This window comes from Myotis myotis, unplaced genomic scaffold (genome assembly GCF_014108235.1).
Source record: "Myotis myotis isolate mMyoMyo1 unplaced genomic scaffold, mMyoMyo1.p scaffold_m19_p_15, whole genome shotgun sequence".
NCBI lineage: Eukaryota > Metazoa > Chordata > Mammalia > Chiroptera > Vespertilionidae > Myotis > Myotis myotis.
The window spans coordinates 52,363,612-52,376,921 of record NW_023416319.1 but is presented as its reverse complement, the minus strand read 5'-3'; the positions used below and the strand labels follow the sequence as shown (position 1 = coordinate 52,376,921).

The 13,310-nt window shown below is 41.3% G+C and overlaps 1 protein-coding gene across 5 annotated transcripts in view; it reads right to left on the bottom strand.

Annotated features, from left to right (window-relative positions):
- BMS1 (BMS1 ribosome biogenesis factor) overlaps window positions 1–13,310 on the bottom strand; it is a 35,397-nt gene that overhangs the window by 21,848 nt on the left and 239 nt on the right. For 4 of the 5 annotated variants that reach the window (XR_004972255.1, XM_036337279.1, XM_036337283.1 and 1 more), the window contains exons 2-9: window positions 11,757–11,960; window positions 10,198–10,388; window positions 8,847–8,926; window positions 5,244–5,432; window positions 3,925–4,067; window positions 3,109–3,230; window positions 2,612–2,805; window positions 1,664–1,803 (exon numbers count right to left, since the gene is read on the bottom strand). Coding sequence is in view for 4 of the 5 variants with exons in the window: in XM_036337279.1 (XP_036193172.1) it covers window positions 1,664–1,803; window positions 2,612–2,805; window positions 3,109–3,230; window positions 3,925–4,067; window positions 5,244–5,432; window positions 8,847–8,926; window positions 10,198–10,388; window positions 11,757–11,932 (1,235 nt within the window). In the remaining variant the exon portion in view is untranslated. Of the gene's footprint in view, window positions 1–1,663; window positions 1,804–2,611; window positions 2,806–3,108; window positions 3,231–3,924; window positions 4,068–5,243; window positions 5,433–8,846; window positions 8,927–10,197; window positions 10,389–11,756; window positions 11,961–13,082; window positions 13,114–13,310 lie in introns of those variants that run through there. The other variant, XM_036337281.1, reaches the window with a different exon arrangement.

Genomic DNA, 13,310 nt, shown 5'->3' with positions numbered 1-13,310 from the left:
AATAGTAGAACTACTGCACTCAACTACCATGCTATACCATCTGCTAGTTAAGAGGCAGATGATTTTTTTTCTTCATTAGTATTTATTTATAACTAGAGGTCTGATGCACAAAATTTGTGCAAGGGGCTTGGCCCTCGCAGCCACGGCGACTTGTCTTGGCCCTCGAAATCCCGGCTTCGTCCGGAAGGTCGTTTGGTTGTCTGGTCTAATAAGCATATTATGCTTTTATTATTATAGAGGCTCAGTGCATGAAATTTGTGCACAGCCGGGGGGAGGGGGGTGTCCCTCAGCCTGGCCTGCACCCTCTCGCAATCTGGGACCCCTTGGGGGATGTCCGAATGCCAGTTCTAAACCGGCAGTCGGACATCCCTCTCTCAATCCGGGACCGCTGGCTCCTAACTGCTCACCTGCCTCCCTGCCTGATTGCCCCTAACTGCCTCTGCCTGCCTGCCTGATCACCCCTAACCACTCGCCTGACTGCCTAATTGCCCCTAACCGCCTCTGCCTCAGCCCCTGCCACCGCAGCTTGGTCTGGAAGGACATCCGAAATGATGTCTGGAAGGTCGTTCAGCTATCCGGTCTAGTTAGCATATTATGCTTTTACTAGAGACCCGGTGCATGAAAATTCATGCACTGGTGGGAGGGGGTCCCTCAGCCCAGCCTGCCTCTTCTCACAGTCTGGGAGCCCTCAGGGGCAGGAGGTGACCCGACGATCAGGGGAAGGTGACGCCCCATCACACCTCTGATGTTGCCACTGCTGGCAGCGCAAGCGTTGGCCAGCCCTGGTTACCTGAGCCTCGGGCGGCCCTGGGCAGCTGGGCAGCCATCATCCAAGGCTTGCCTGCGCCTTGGGCCAGCCCTGGGTGGCTGGGGGGCTGAGGGGACTGGGGGACTCCGGAGGCAGGCGCGCGGAGCAGCCGGGCCCGCCTGGCCCTGGCGGGGCTGAGGGTACCGGATGCTGCCATCTTGTGGCTGTGGGCGCCGCCATCTTTGAAGGTGTGGCAGTCAATTAGCCTATTCCCTCCTTATTGGCTGTGGGCACCGCCATCTTTGAGAAGGCACAAGGGTCAATTAGCATATTCCCTCTTTATTAGATAGGATTAATATAGATAAGCTATAAATTAGATAATCTCAATCATTTTCAGAATGATTTTTATTGAGGGTCACAAATTACTTCAATAAAACTATGTACAAGGTATACAAATTCCCAACCCAGACTGAAAATAATTTGTATAAGCCACACATTAGTGGAAATCACCCCACAAGAGATACTACAACACAATGTAAGTAACACCTTCAGAGACAAAAATGTGTAGCTTCTGGACAGCCATGTCCACAAGCTCCCTGACTCTGCTTGCTCCACTATTTTGAAGCAATCTATGGAAAATGTTTTGTGATAGTTGAGGAATATTCTGGGTCTGTTAAAAACAGAATTTTCCATACTGTTTTAAGAAATGCCATGTAATGTGACCTAGGGGAAGAGCTCTCAGAAACATATGCACATACAAAGCAAAGCAAAGCAAAGCAAAGCAAAGCAAAGCAAAGCACAGCAAAATGCCCTGCAATGAACCACACCAAAATGTGTCCTGATAGGTTATGAGCGATAGAATCTTCTGTAGTGTAATTTTTTTTTAAATTAAAAATAGAAAAATAGCAAACTTACCCTTGATTATCTATATCCTCTGACCCCAGTGGTTTGGAATCAGAAAAAAGTGTCACTCTACTTGAAGCCATCTTGGCATCAATAGTGGAATGGGTGGAAATGAGACTCTGGACCAGTTCATGGGTGGGCCTTGCCTCGTCCTGCCAAGGCGACCAAGAAAGGGAAAATGAGGAATGCACAAGGACTGTGAAGAGAGACACACTGGCTTCAATTACTTTCTCAAAATTACCCTAAACGCAGCTCCTGAAAACCCTTCTTCCTGCCTCAAAAAGAAAAGAAAATTCTTACAACAAAGCCTAGTTCAATTCTGTCTTCATTAAACTTTTCAAAGTTCACGGAGTACATAACCTAATAACCTAAATATTTTGCTAGAAAAACCTTACGTGCTGAAGCTACAGAATGTACTCACTTTAGCCCAATTAAATCCCACTTCAGAACCGTAAAGGAAAAATGAGGTATATGCACACAATGAAGTACCACAACTGTCTACAGACAGAAACAGCTCTACAGATACCAACGGGGAACAACAGAATCACATATTCTTAAGTGCCAAGTCTTGCAAAAGCATTTACAGTTAGATACCATATAACAACATTACTTCTCTTTCTCTCACTCACACACAGATATATTATAGTATTTACAGATAATATATAATAATCTACACAAACATCATATATTGAGAGAGAAAACCAAAGACCAAAGAGCTGGAGCTAGAAAACACATTGGTTTCATATAAGGAGAGATGGAAGTCAGGCTCCGTGCTGCTCACAGTGCTCATGTTGGGAGATGTGGGATCCTGTGAATCTTGCAGCCGGGAGGTACAGGGGACATGCCTTTTACTTTCTGCTGAGTGTGGTTAAATATTCTGCATATTTACAATAGGCATTATCATAAATACGAATACAGATTACAAAGCTCCAATTATATTATGCCTGTGACTGCCCTCACCGATTCCTGGAAGCCGTGGCTGCCACCAAGGTCGACATAGACAGCATCTTTATCATACAGCACACCGCCAACTCCAGAGAGGGGTGCATAAACCAACTTCTCCTTTTCATTTAAGCAGCGCTTCTTTTGCTGTTCAGGAAGGGCACAGGGGTCTGGTAGGAAACTGATGTCACTCACAGCAAAATCTCCTACACCTGGAAGAGAGACAGGAAAATGGCTTCAGCTGACAAATCTACCAACTGTCAGCAGGAATGGCCCAGTCAGGAGGCTTCAGCCACGACAAGGGCATCCTCGACACTGGCACTGTGTCTCTCCAGCCAACAACAGAGCAGAGGAGACTTGGCAACTCAGTGTTTGCCGGCCAAGCAGAGCTGAGTTACTCTTAAAGCCTCCAGCAAGGTGGCTCTACCTTATTTGGCCAATTTGAAGTTTTCCTCAGAAGATGAAGTCATCTAAGAAATTCTACAAATACAATACATCTTACAACGAAAGAATACCTGGCATGTGAATTTGGCTTTTATTTTTCATATGTGCTCCTCTTAAATAACCATAAAGAGACACCTTTCGGTCACACTTGGCATTCGTTCGGATATCTTCTGGGTTTGTCAAATCTTCCATCCTAGAAAAATAAAACCCAATCACATGGCAGAAATGAATGTCAGAGTTCGTGTACCGCCCCCACCCCCCGCTGTCACGTGTCAGTAATTCAACACCTTCACTAGTTCACTCACCACGTTTAGAAAATTATAGCAAATACAGACATAAGGAAGCACAGCTCACCATCTACCAGAGGAAAAGAAGCGAACACATGACTGCACCTTAGGCTCAATGAACTACACATTCCTTAAGTAAGACCCCAGAAATGGGGAATGCGTGTCCCTGGGGTTAGGGAAGGAAGAGGATGAAGCTTGGATCTGGGGTTTTTTAGTGTGGGTTGGGTTCTGGCAGGTGGAATAAGGGTACCCCAGGCTGAGAAAAGAAAATGAAAACAAAAGCATAAAGGAAGGAAAACACAGGACACAGCTGAGTGAGTGGAGCACCAACTAAAGGTTGGAAAAGCAGGATGGAGCCACATCCTGCAGCCTTAAATGCTTCAAAATCCCCACACTTTTCTAAACATTTCATACTTTATTCCCAAAGCCACAGCATCTTTATGTAATGATACAAAAATAAGTAGATATTTTCCATCAACCACATTTCTCCCTCCACTATTCACAAAGAAACACAAAATAAGCTCTATTACTGTTCTTTTTCTGACCTCCTTAACTTTGAAATATCTGGGCAAGGAAGAAAAAATGACATTCACTTTTTACCTGTCTGCCAGGATATAAGGGTGAGATGTCTGCCATGTCAGAGGCCTAAACTTCATAACTGTAATAAAACGGCCCAGATTGTGAATTTCTTGGTTTTGGTATTCTCCATGTACCATTCCAGAAAGGTAGAACAGCTTGGCACCCTAAACATAAAGAAAAAAGAAATTAAACTTCAACTAAATTCCTGTCGATAGTGCACTAAAATAAAGGCCTCTAAATAAGCAGCAAGGCTAAGAAAGCGAGACTCCTAGCAAACCACGGTGCCAATGCTTCCGGAACCTCTCCAGCCTCTCAGAAACCTTCTTGTTAGGGCTTTGTAAGGACAGAACTGCAAATACATTTACTTTCAAGACTGCTCTGCAGTCCAGCAGCGGCACCTGTCTGGAGTACTGCAGTGAGGCTCCTGGGCACAAAACATCCTGAGGCCAATGGGCCGCATCAGTGTGAGGGGAGGAAGGGGCAGTATGTGTGCACTTGTTCTTGGCCCTGTCACTACGAGAACCTTTGGACACTCTATTAAGTCACAAATCCAAACCACTTAGAACAGTGGTTCTCAACCTTCCTAATGCCGCGACCCTTTAATACAGTTCCTCATGTTGTGGTGACCCCCAACCATAAAATTATTTTCGTTGCTACTTCATAACTGTAATTTGGCTACTGTTATGAATCGTAATGTAAATACCTGATATGCAGGATGTATTTTCATTGTTACAAATTGAACATAATTAAAGCATAGTGATTAATCACCAAAAAAAATGTAATTATATATGTGTTTTCCGATGGTCTTAGGTGACCCCTGTGAAAGGGTCGTTCGACCCCCAAAGGGGTCACGACCCACAGGTTGAGAACCGCTGACTTAGAACCAGACCCTGCCCTAGCCAGTTTGGCTCAGTGGATAAAGCATCAACCTGCAGACTGAAAGGTCCCAGGTTCGATTCCAGTCAAGGGCACATGCCTAGGTTGTGGGCTCGATCCCCAGTGTGGGCTGTGCAGAAGGCAACCAACTGATGATTCTCTCTCATCAATGATGTTTCTAACCCTCTCTCCCTCTTGCTTCCTCTCTGAAATCAATAAAAATATGTTAAAAAAAAATTTTTAAAAAAAAGAACCAGACCCTGCCTGGTGCTGGGGGACAGAGACAAATGAGACACACTAAGAGTCTGTCCAGAATAAAGACTACCTCGAGGAAGCATGCCAGGGACTATCCACAGATATATAGGAGGCGAGTCCCGTAGAGATGCTTGTTAAGATCTCCCACTCATGCAGTCTATTTCTAAAGGATTACAGGGTTAGTATTCAATAACTAATTATCTACCTACCGGGTAGACTTCTGTCCAGAACCTGTGCTTCAATCGCTTCTTGGCCTTCTTCAGTTGCTTATTATACTTGAAGGAATCTAGATGAGTGAGAACGCCCATAATTTTAGGAAAGCCGTGTACTTGACAGATGTTTAGAAACTCAAATGTTTCCATTTCAAACCCGAAGCTGGCATCTATGAGCATCAAAACCTAAAAACAGAAGACAATTTCTCAAGGAAACTACCCAAAACAGACCAACAGAAAACTAAGGCCTATGGGCCAAATCCCAGCCAGCACCTATTTCACAACTAAAGTTTTACTGGAATACAGCCACGTTAATTCATTTATGTATTGCCTATAATTTTTTTTTTTTTAACTGTAACCCAAAGATATTCCCTCCATTCATTTCTAGAGAGAGTGGGAGGAGGGGGAGAGAGAGAGAGAAACATCAACAGGGAGACACACTGACTGGTTGCCTTCCACACGCGCCCCTACTGGGGCTGGGGAACCTGCAACCAAAGGTACGTGCCTTTGACCAGGAAACGAACTCAAGACCCTTTGGTCTGTGGGCCTACTGAGCAGGGCCAGGGCTCTACACCTGCTTTTAAGCTACAACTGCAAAGTTAAGTAGTTGCAACAGAAACTATAACCCACAAAGCCTACCTGGCCCTTTACTGAAAATGTGCAACTCCGCAACTCCTGATCTAGACTAAATCAAATGATTATTTAGGAATAACCATGATAGAGAAAAAAAAAACACATCTTTTGATTTGCTCTAAAAGGTAAACATGAGACAATATCCACCAAGATATAAACTTCCACTTCAGGAATTTTGATGTCTGAGAAATAACTCAGAAAAGGCTGCATCTACTTTAGCCCTTATCTGAAAAAGTTCTTACTTCAAGAAATAAACTGTTTGGCAAGGTGTTTTTAAGCCAATAACAGGTCTCTCTAACAAAGAAGCCAAATCTTTGACATCCAAAAAATGGGAGAAAATGATAATGAAAAATATAAAAAATGTAGAGAAAACCAAATATTTTTGTTTCAATTTTCTCAGATGGAAAACAAGTCTGGGAAGAATGTAGTAGAGAAGCTCTATCTTAATTTGTAACATGCAATTGCTCAGAAACTAAAAAAAGGAGGCTACCAGTTTAGAATGGAGTCAAAGATAATAAAATTATAAATGGTAATCTATAAAAGACAAGCAGATAAGACCAATTTTTAAAATTTATGACCCTTCAAATAATTTCAGAGTTGATTCCTAGAGACTTCTGGTTTTAAGCTATTACATCTCTGTCTTCATCTTTTTATAGATAATTAGAAATAATTTTTAGCCCTGTCAGTGTGGCTCAGTAGTTGAGTGTCAACCCATGAACCAGGAGGTCAGTTTAATTCCCAATTGGGGCACATGCCCAGTGGCGGCCTCAATCCCCAGTAGGGGGCATACAAGAGGCGACCGATAGATAATTCTGTGTCATCATTGATGTTTCTGGCTCTCTCCCCGTCCTTTCCTCTGAAAATCAATAAAAACATTTTTAAAATATAATAATTTTTAAATACAGAAAAACTTATCTGATTAAATTATGGAACATTCTTAATCCTGAACCACAAACTACATGAGGGCGGGCTGCTGAGCACTGTGAGAAAGTACAGCTGCTGCTGCAGAGCATAGGCTGAGCACACAGAGCTGTCCAATGACACCAGAGCAGGCTGAAGGGGAGCGGGCTGGCGGTGGTATCCCCATATCCCATTTGACAACATGGAGTGACAAGGGGCAAGCAATTCGCTGTATGATCAGAAAAACTGGTGGCAAACACAATCTTTGTCTTAGTTACAACCTTTGCCAACTGAAGATAAATGAAACCTGCATTCCTCCTCCAGTGCACACACACGTGCATGCAAACACAAATCTGTGTATTATGTATGCCTGCTGTGACTTAGAAGGCTTTATAACAACCCAGAGCAGAGCAATCAACAAAAGCCAGGTTAGATAAACACAGTACACACAATGGAATACTTAGTAAGGTTGAGCTTATTTACCTCCAAGAAATGCTAAGTGAAAAAAAACAGCACCTGAGTATAATAAACACCGTGAGCTTCAAAAGGGTTATGTGTGTATGCATAGACATATCTGGAAGGATGCTGCTTTGAGGGAAACTGAGAGAAGCAAGGAAACAGAAAACAAACATTGTTTGCACCCTGTAGTACAGTTTGAATATTTTGCCAAATTGATGTGTTCCTTTTTAAACCTTAAAAAAATGTATATGAAAGGCTTCTTAATATGTATATGCTTTTAAATTTAGGACTTGGGCCTGGCCAGCGTGGTTCAGTGGTTGAGCATCAACCTGTGAACCAGGAGGTCACGGTTCAATTCCTGGTCAGGGAACATGCCCAGGTTATGGGTTCCATCCCCAGTGTGAGGTGTGCTGGTCAATTATTTTCTCTCATCATAGGTTTCTATCTCTCACTCCCTCTCCCTCTCCCTGCCTCTCTGAAATCAATAAAAATATATTTTAAAAAATTAATTAAATAAAATTAGGGCTTGGAATATTTTACATAAAAGAGAAACTAATGACTCATATACTAAGCTTTCAATCATTTCACATATGTAAGATTTAATAAGTTTATACTATTTTGTGTTGACAATAACATTTTTATTGAAAATTTGAATAGTATTTAGCTTTCTGATATTAAAATGGGATACCCATAACATCATATTAAATTATTTTTTATTTTAGAGGATTTCCTGGGCCAAAGAATAAAATCTGTAGCTCTTTCACCAAACAGCTATCCAGAAAGTTGAATAAAAAAAACCCCAAAACGCCAAGGTATCTATTACCCCACATTTTCTAATCAATATGGCTTAATTTTTTTCTTTTTAGCTTTATTTTTGCACAGTAACATCTCTGTAAATGCAATCGAGGCTGCACAATCTCCACATGCTGAATACTGTAGAGATTTCTTATTTTCAACTCTGACAACTTCTCATGGGCAATCCACATATTTATTTTATCATAATCATTTAGGATGGAGGTTCTGGCACCAGCTAAGAGTAGAGCTCCCACCCTCTGACAAATCATTTAACTTCTGGGAATCTTGATTCCATCACAATTGGAGATAATACCTATTTACCTCTAGGGCATACTAGGGGATTAGATGAGCTAAATTTGTAGAAAGCTGTTAGCACAATGCCCACTAAGGGTCCAAGAAATGGACCGTTACTACTGTTTCATGTACATACTTATGCATATACATATACATATACATATATATATATATATATATATACACACACACACACACACACACACACACATATGCATATATATAGACATGTATGTATATATATATCTTAATGAGCTTTTATTAGCTATGTTGGTTAAAGGTTTTCTTTGTCCTGTGATTTACTTTTAGATTTTAGAATACATTTCATTGTGCACATTCCATTTTCACTATAACAAAAATTATTATGACCATCATCATCAAATACATCTACTGCATCCCTCATAACACTCATCACTTCCTTAAAATAATTATAATCCTTTCTTCCCTTCAACATGGGATAAATAACCCATCACTCTGCTCTAAATCCCCATCAGAAAACCACTGCCCACACTAACTTACCAAATCTGCTACTTTAGCCAGGTCAATCATCATGTTAATGTCACATCCACATTCAATAATGGTGAGTCTGCGCTTTTTACCTATAAGTGAAAAGATGAAAACTGTACTTTAAAAAATATATATCCATTAACGTTAATTAACATTTTTAACTGCATTAAGTAAAGCACCATATACACTTATAGGAGTATGCCAGAAATTCATTTTTATAGGAGAGAATTGATAAAATCTATTTCATCTTGGTTTTCTTGCTATGTTCTCTAATTTTAAAATATCACAAGACTACTCATATGAATAAAGTGCTCAAACAGGTAAAATTCCGACTAGAATGGGCAGACAAGTGGATTTCATGATGACCCTGATTCTGCTGTTCAGTAGTGGCCAGCGCTTCTACCTCTAACAAAGCTTCCTGTGTTCCCACTAAAGCTAAAAAAATCCTCAAACCTAATACAACAGAATGTTTGTGAACAATCATTATTTCTAAAATAAGTATAAAAAAAGTCATCACCATAACAAAAATGTCTTAAGGATAAGCCTTAGTCCAACTATAGTTGTCCTTTGAACAATTAGGGGGTTAGGGACGCCAACCCTTGTGCAGTAGAAAATTGCATATCATCTTTGACTCCCCCAAAACTTGAGTCTTCCCTTGGTAAACACAGGGGTTGGTTCCAGGACCCCTGTGGATATCAAAAGCCAAAGAGGCTCAACTCCCTTACATAAAATGGCTCATGACAATGCATAGAGTTGGCCTTCGCATATGCAGATTCCCAACCACGGATAAAAAAATACTCTTTTTGACCCACAGTTGCTTGACTCTGCGGATGTGAAACCTAGGGATACAAAAAGCCAACTGTACATTCATTTAAAAAAAAAAACAACCCAGATAGAAGTGGACCCGTGCTTATTATTGCTAAATGAGAAAGTTCAGGGTCTACCACTGTCATTTTGGGAATTTGTTTTATCTTCCCTCAAATTTAGAAAGATCACCATCTTCCAAAGCAGATAAATCTCACAGAAAAGAGGAAAACTCCCTTACCTCCACAAGAATGGGAAGTACTTGCTATCTGTTAAATGAAGGTGCTCACCAGGACCAAGCCAGCCTGCTCCTCTTTCGGAGGAGCATCCCTAGCAAACCCACACTGCAGTCAGAATAAGATATACACCTGCATCATTATTACCTCTAGGAACTTATCTTTTTCTGAAGTTACAGCCAACTTAGTAAAACTTATAAGAGGTAATATGAAGTGATAATGTTAATTTCGCATTTACCAGTAAAAAAAAAAGTTCATCAAGGACATGCATGCTTCTCAGACGACAATACCTGCCATGTCAGTCTGGGGTCGCACCCGCCTACCTGACACAATTGTTACAGGGCCTCTGATCTCTGTGAGCTTCTGCCTGGTGAAGTTCCGAATGAGGCACTGAATCAAAGTGCTCTTGCCAACTTTCGGAGGCCCCATCACCACCACCACTATTGGTGGAGGCTCTAGTGGAGTTCGATCAACCACTGGAATATGGTGCTTTTTTGTCTTCAAATCCTGAGTCCTATTTGTTAAAAAATAAATAAATAAATTCATTTTCAAAATATAAAAGGCAGTATCCCCATATGTAAAGATTTTAAAGAGCGCAGAACAGACAATACACAGGTATAATTAACTTGTTAACTCCTGGCTCCAATCCAAATAACCACTTCAGTAAATAGAAAAACAGATGAGCTTAAACAGTACAGAAGGTTGAAAACTACACTAACCTTAAATCTGATTGCTTTATTAGCTGATTACAGTAGTTTAAAGAGAAAAAAAAGAGCAAACATAGAGGCAGTATATCATAATGAATAAGAGCAGAGGCTATAGAGTTAAATTTGGCTCCTTTACTGGAAGAATATAATTCACTAATGTTTAGCCCGGCCAGTATGGCTCAGTGGTTGAACCAGAAGGTCACTGGTTCCATTCCTGGTCAGGGCACATGCCTGGGTTGCGGGTTCCATCCCCAGTGGGAGGTGTAAAGGAGGCAGCTGATTAATGCTTCTCTCTCATCATTGATGTTTCTACCTCTCTCCCTTCCTCTCTGAAATCAATAAAAATACTTTAAAAAAAATAATGTTTAACCCAGCTGGCATGGCTGAGGGGTTGAGCATAGACCCATAAACTAGAGGTCACAGCTCAATTCCCTATCAGGGCACATGCCCAGGTTGTGGGCTTGATCCCCAGTAGGGGGTGTGCAGGAGGCAGCCAATCAATGATTCCCTCTTATCATTGATGTTTCTCTCTCTCTCTCGCTCTCTTTCCCCCCTCCCTCTGAAATCAATAAAAAAAAAAATAATAATAATAATGTTTATAGTACATTGCTTGGCATATAAGGATTCATTAAATAAAGTTATTTAATATTACATATTTCAACTATATAAAACACATCCAAAAAAACCCCACAAGCACACCTATTATCAGAGATATTATTTAAAGTTTAAGAACAAATTCTATTAAAAAACTCATGGTTTTTCTTGGGCAAAAAAAGGCAATCAGTATAATCACTGGAGGCAAGGCAGCTTCCATAGGAACGACCTCTTATGTCTTAGTAAAATATGGCATGCATCTCCATGTCTTTCAGAGCTGAATAGACTCATGAATTCAAACATCATCTGGAGAGACTCCAACTGTTTAAAAAGAAAAAAATGAGCCCAGCCAGTGCGGCTCAATGGTCAAGTATCAACCTATGAACTGGGAGGTCACAATTCGATTCCTGGTCAGCACACATGCCAGGGTTGTGGGCTCCATCCCCAGTGGGGAGTATGCAGGAGAGAGCTGATCTATGATTATCTCATCATTGATATCCCTTCCTCTCTGAAATCAATAAAAATATATTATTTACAGAAAAAAAATGAAAGAACCACTAGAAGAATCTAGCTAACTATACCTGTGAAAGGATCGAGCCATCCGCACAGCAGACTGGACTGCAAAAGCTTTGGGGTTTCTCTTCCGGGCATCTTCCTCATCTCCAAGTTGGAGGTCTTGCAAATGCCGTTTCTTTTTCTTCTCAGCTTTGGGCCCGCTGTTTTTCTTTCTGTGTTTCTTCTGGTCCTTGGTCTCCATGGTGACTTTTTACCAATTCACAAGTAACCTACATTGAATGAGGTGGGGGTGGAGGAAGCATTTTACAATCTACACAGCACCCAGGGAAAAACAGCAAATTTATTTCTTTAAAAAAAAGACACATATATGTTCACCCAAGAAGGGTAGGAACTACTTAATATGCCAAATTTCACTGCTCTGCTATAAATTAGATTAGTTAGCTCTGCTTAGATTACTATCTATTCATCTTAAGTTTCTGCATTAACATTGTCCATTTCTGCAAGGATGGAAACATTCTATAGCTATTTTTAACACAGTAGTCACTAGCCACATGTGGCTAATGAACTTACAATGTACCAAGTGAAACCGAGAAATTGACATTTTATTTTAATTAATTCCATTCTAAATTTAAATAGTCATATTTTACTAGAATATTTGGACAGCTCAGCTCTAAATAGCAACTGGACTAATAAAATGGCTTCCAAACAAACTATTTTAAGGTATTTTATTTAAAAAATCAAAGCATTTTAATAATCACCCAACATGATAGCAGTGTTACTTTTAGTTTGACACTGTAAAACTCTTAAATTATAACAATTACCTACATACACTTAAAAAATAGCAATATGTACTCGTGTGAGATATGACTGGTTGTGGATGATGCCTGGAGACCACACAGATTTGCAGAAACCCTTAGGACTCCTGAGCATCCCAGAAATTCATGGCTCATAAACTGGGAACCACTGGATTAAGTTTTGTTGTTTGTTTGTTTTTAAGGAAATCAGGCTGCATACAATATAGCACATGGGTAACAAAAAAGGGGAGTGGGGCAATCAAGTCATCCAATGAAGGTACTGAGATAACTTCAGTTCAATAAATATACGCGTCTGCCTAAGATGTGCCAGGCACGGTGCCGGGAGATGGCTGCAGCTATGATCTGACTAGTGGGCGGAATTCAAAGCAATGTCTTCAGAGCCAGGCAGTAAGGGCCACATCAGACGGCTGCACTGCAGGAGGGCAGGCCGATTCCCCCCTCTCCCCGGCGGAATAGAAAGTCCGCACATACCAGCATAATGTCAAGAAATACCAATGGGAGTTAGGGGAGCTGGGTTCTAGGAGCGCTTTGAAACTAAACAGCTGTGTGTTTCAGGACATTCTTTTTCTACTCAACTGTATCTTGGTTCCGAACTTGTATGCACTTGATGCCAAGTTTATCCTCTTGGGATGCTGGTTAGGTGGGGAGAGGGGAAACACTTTTTGGAATTAACTGACGTGACTCGGGTCTGTCACCGGCCGGGATTATGCCGCATTGAAACGCCCGCCAGCTCTCCTTGCCCCTCTCCCCGGGTCCCGGCTCCCCACGCGCATTCCTTAGCCACGCCCCCAACGACCGAGGAGC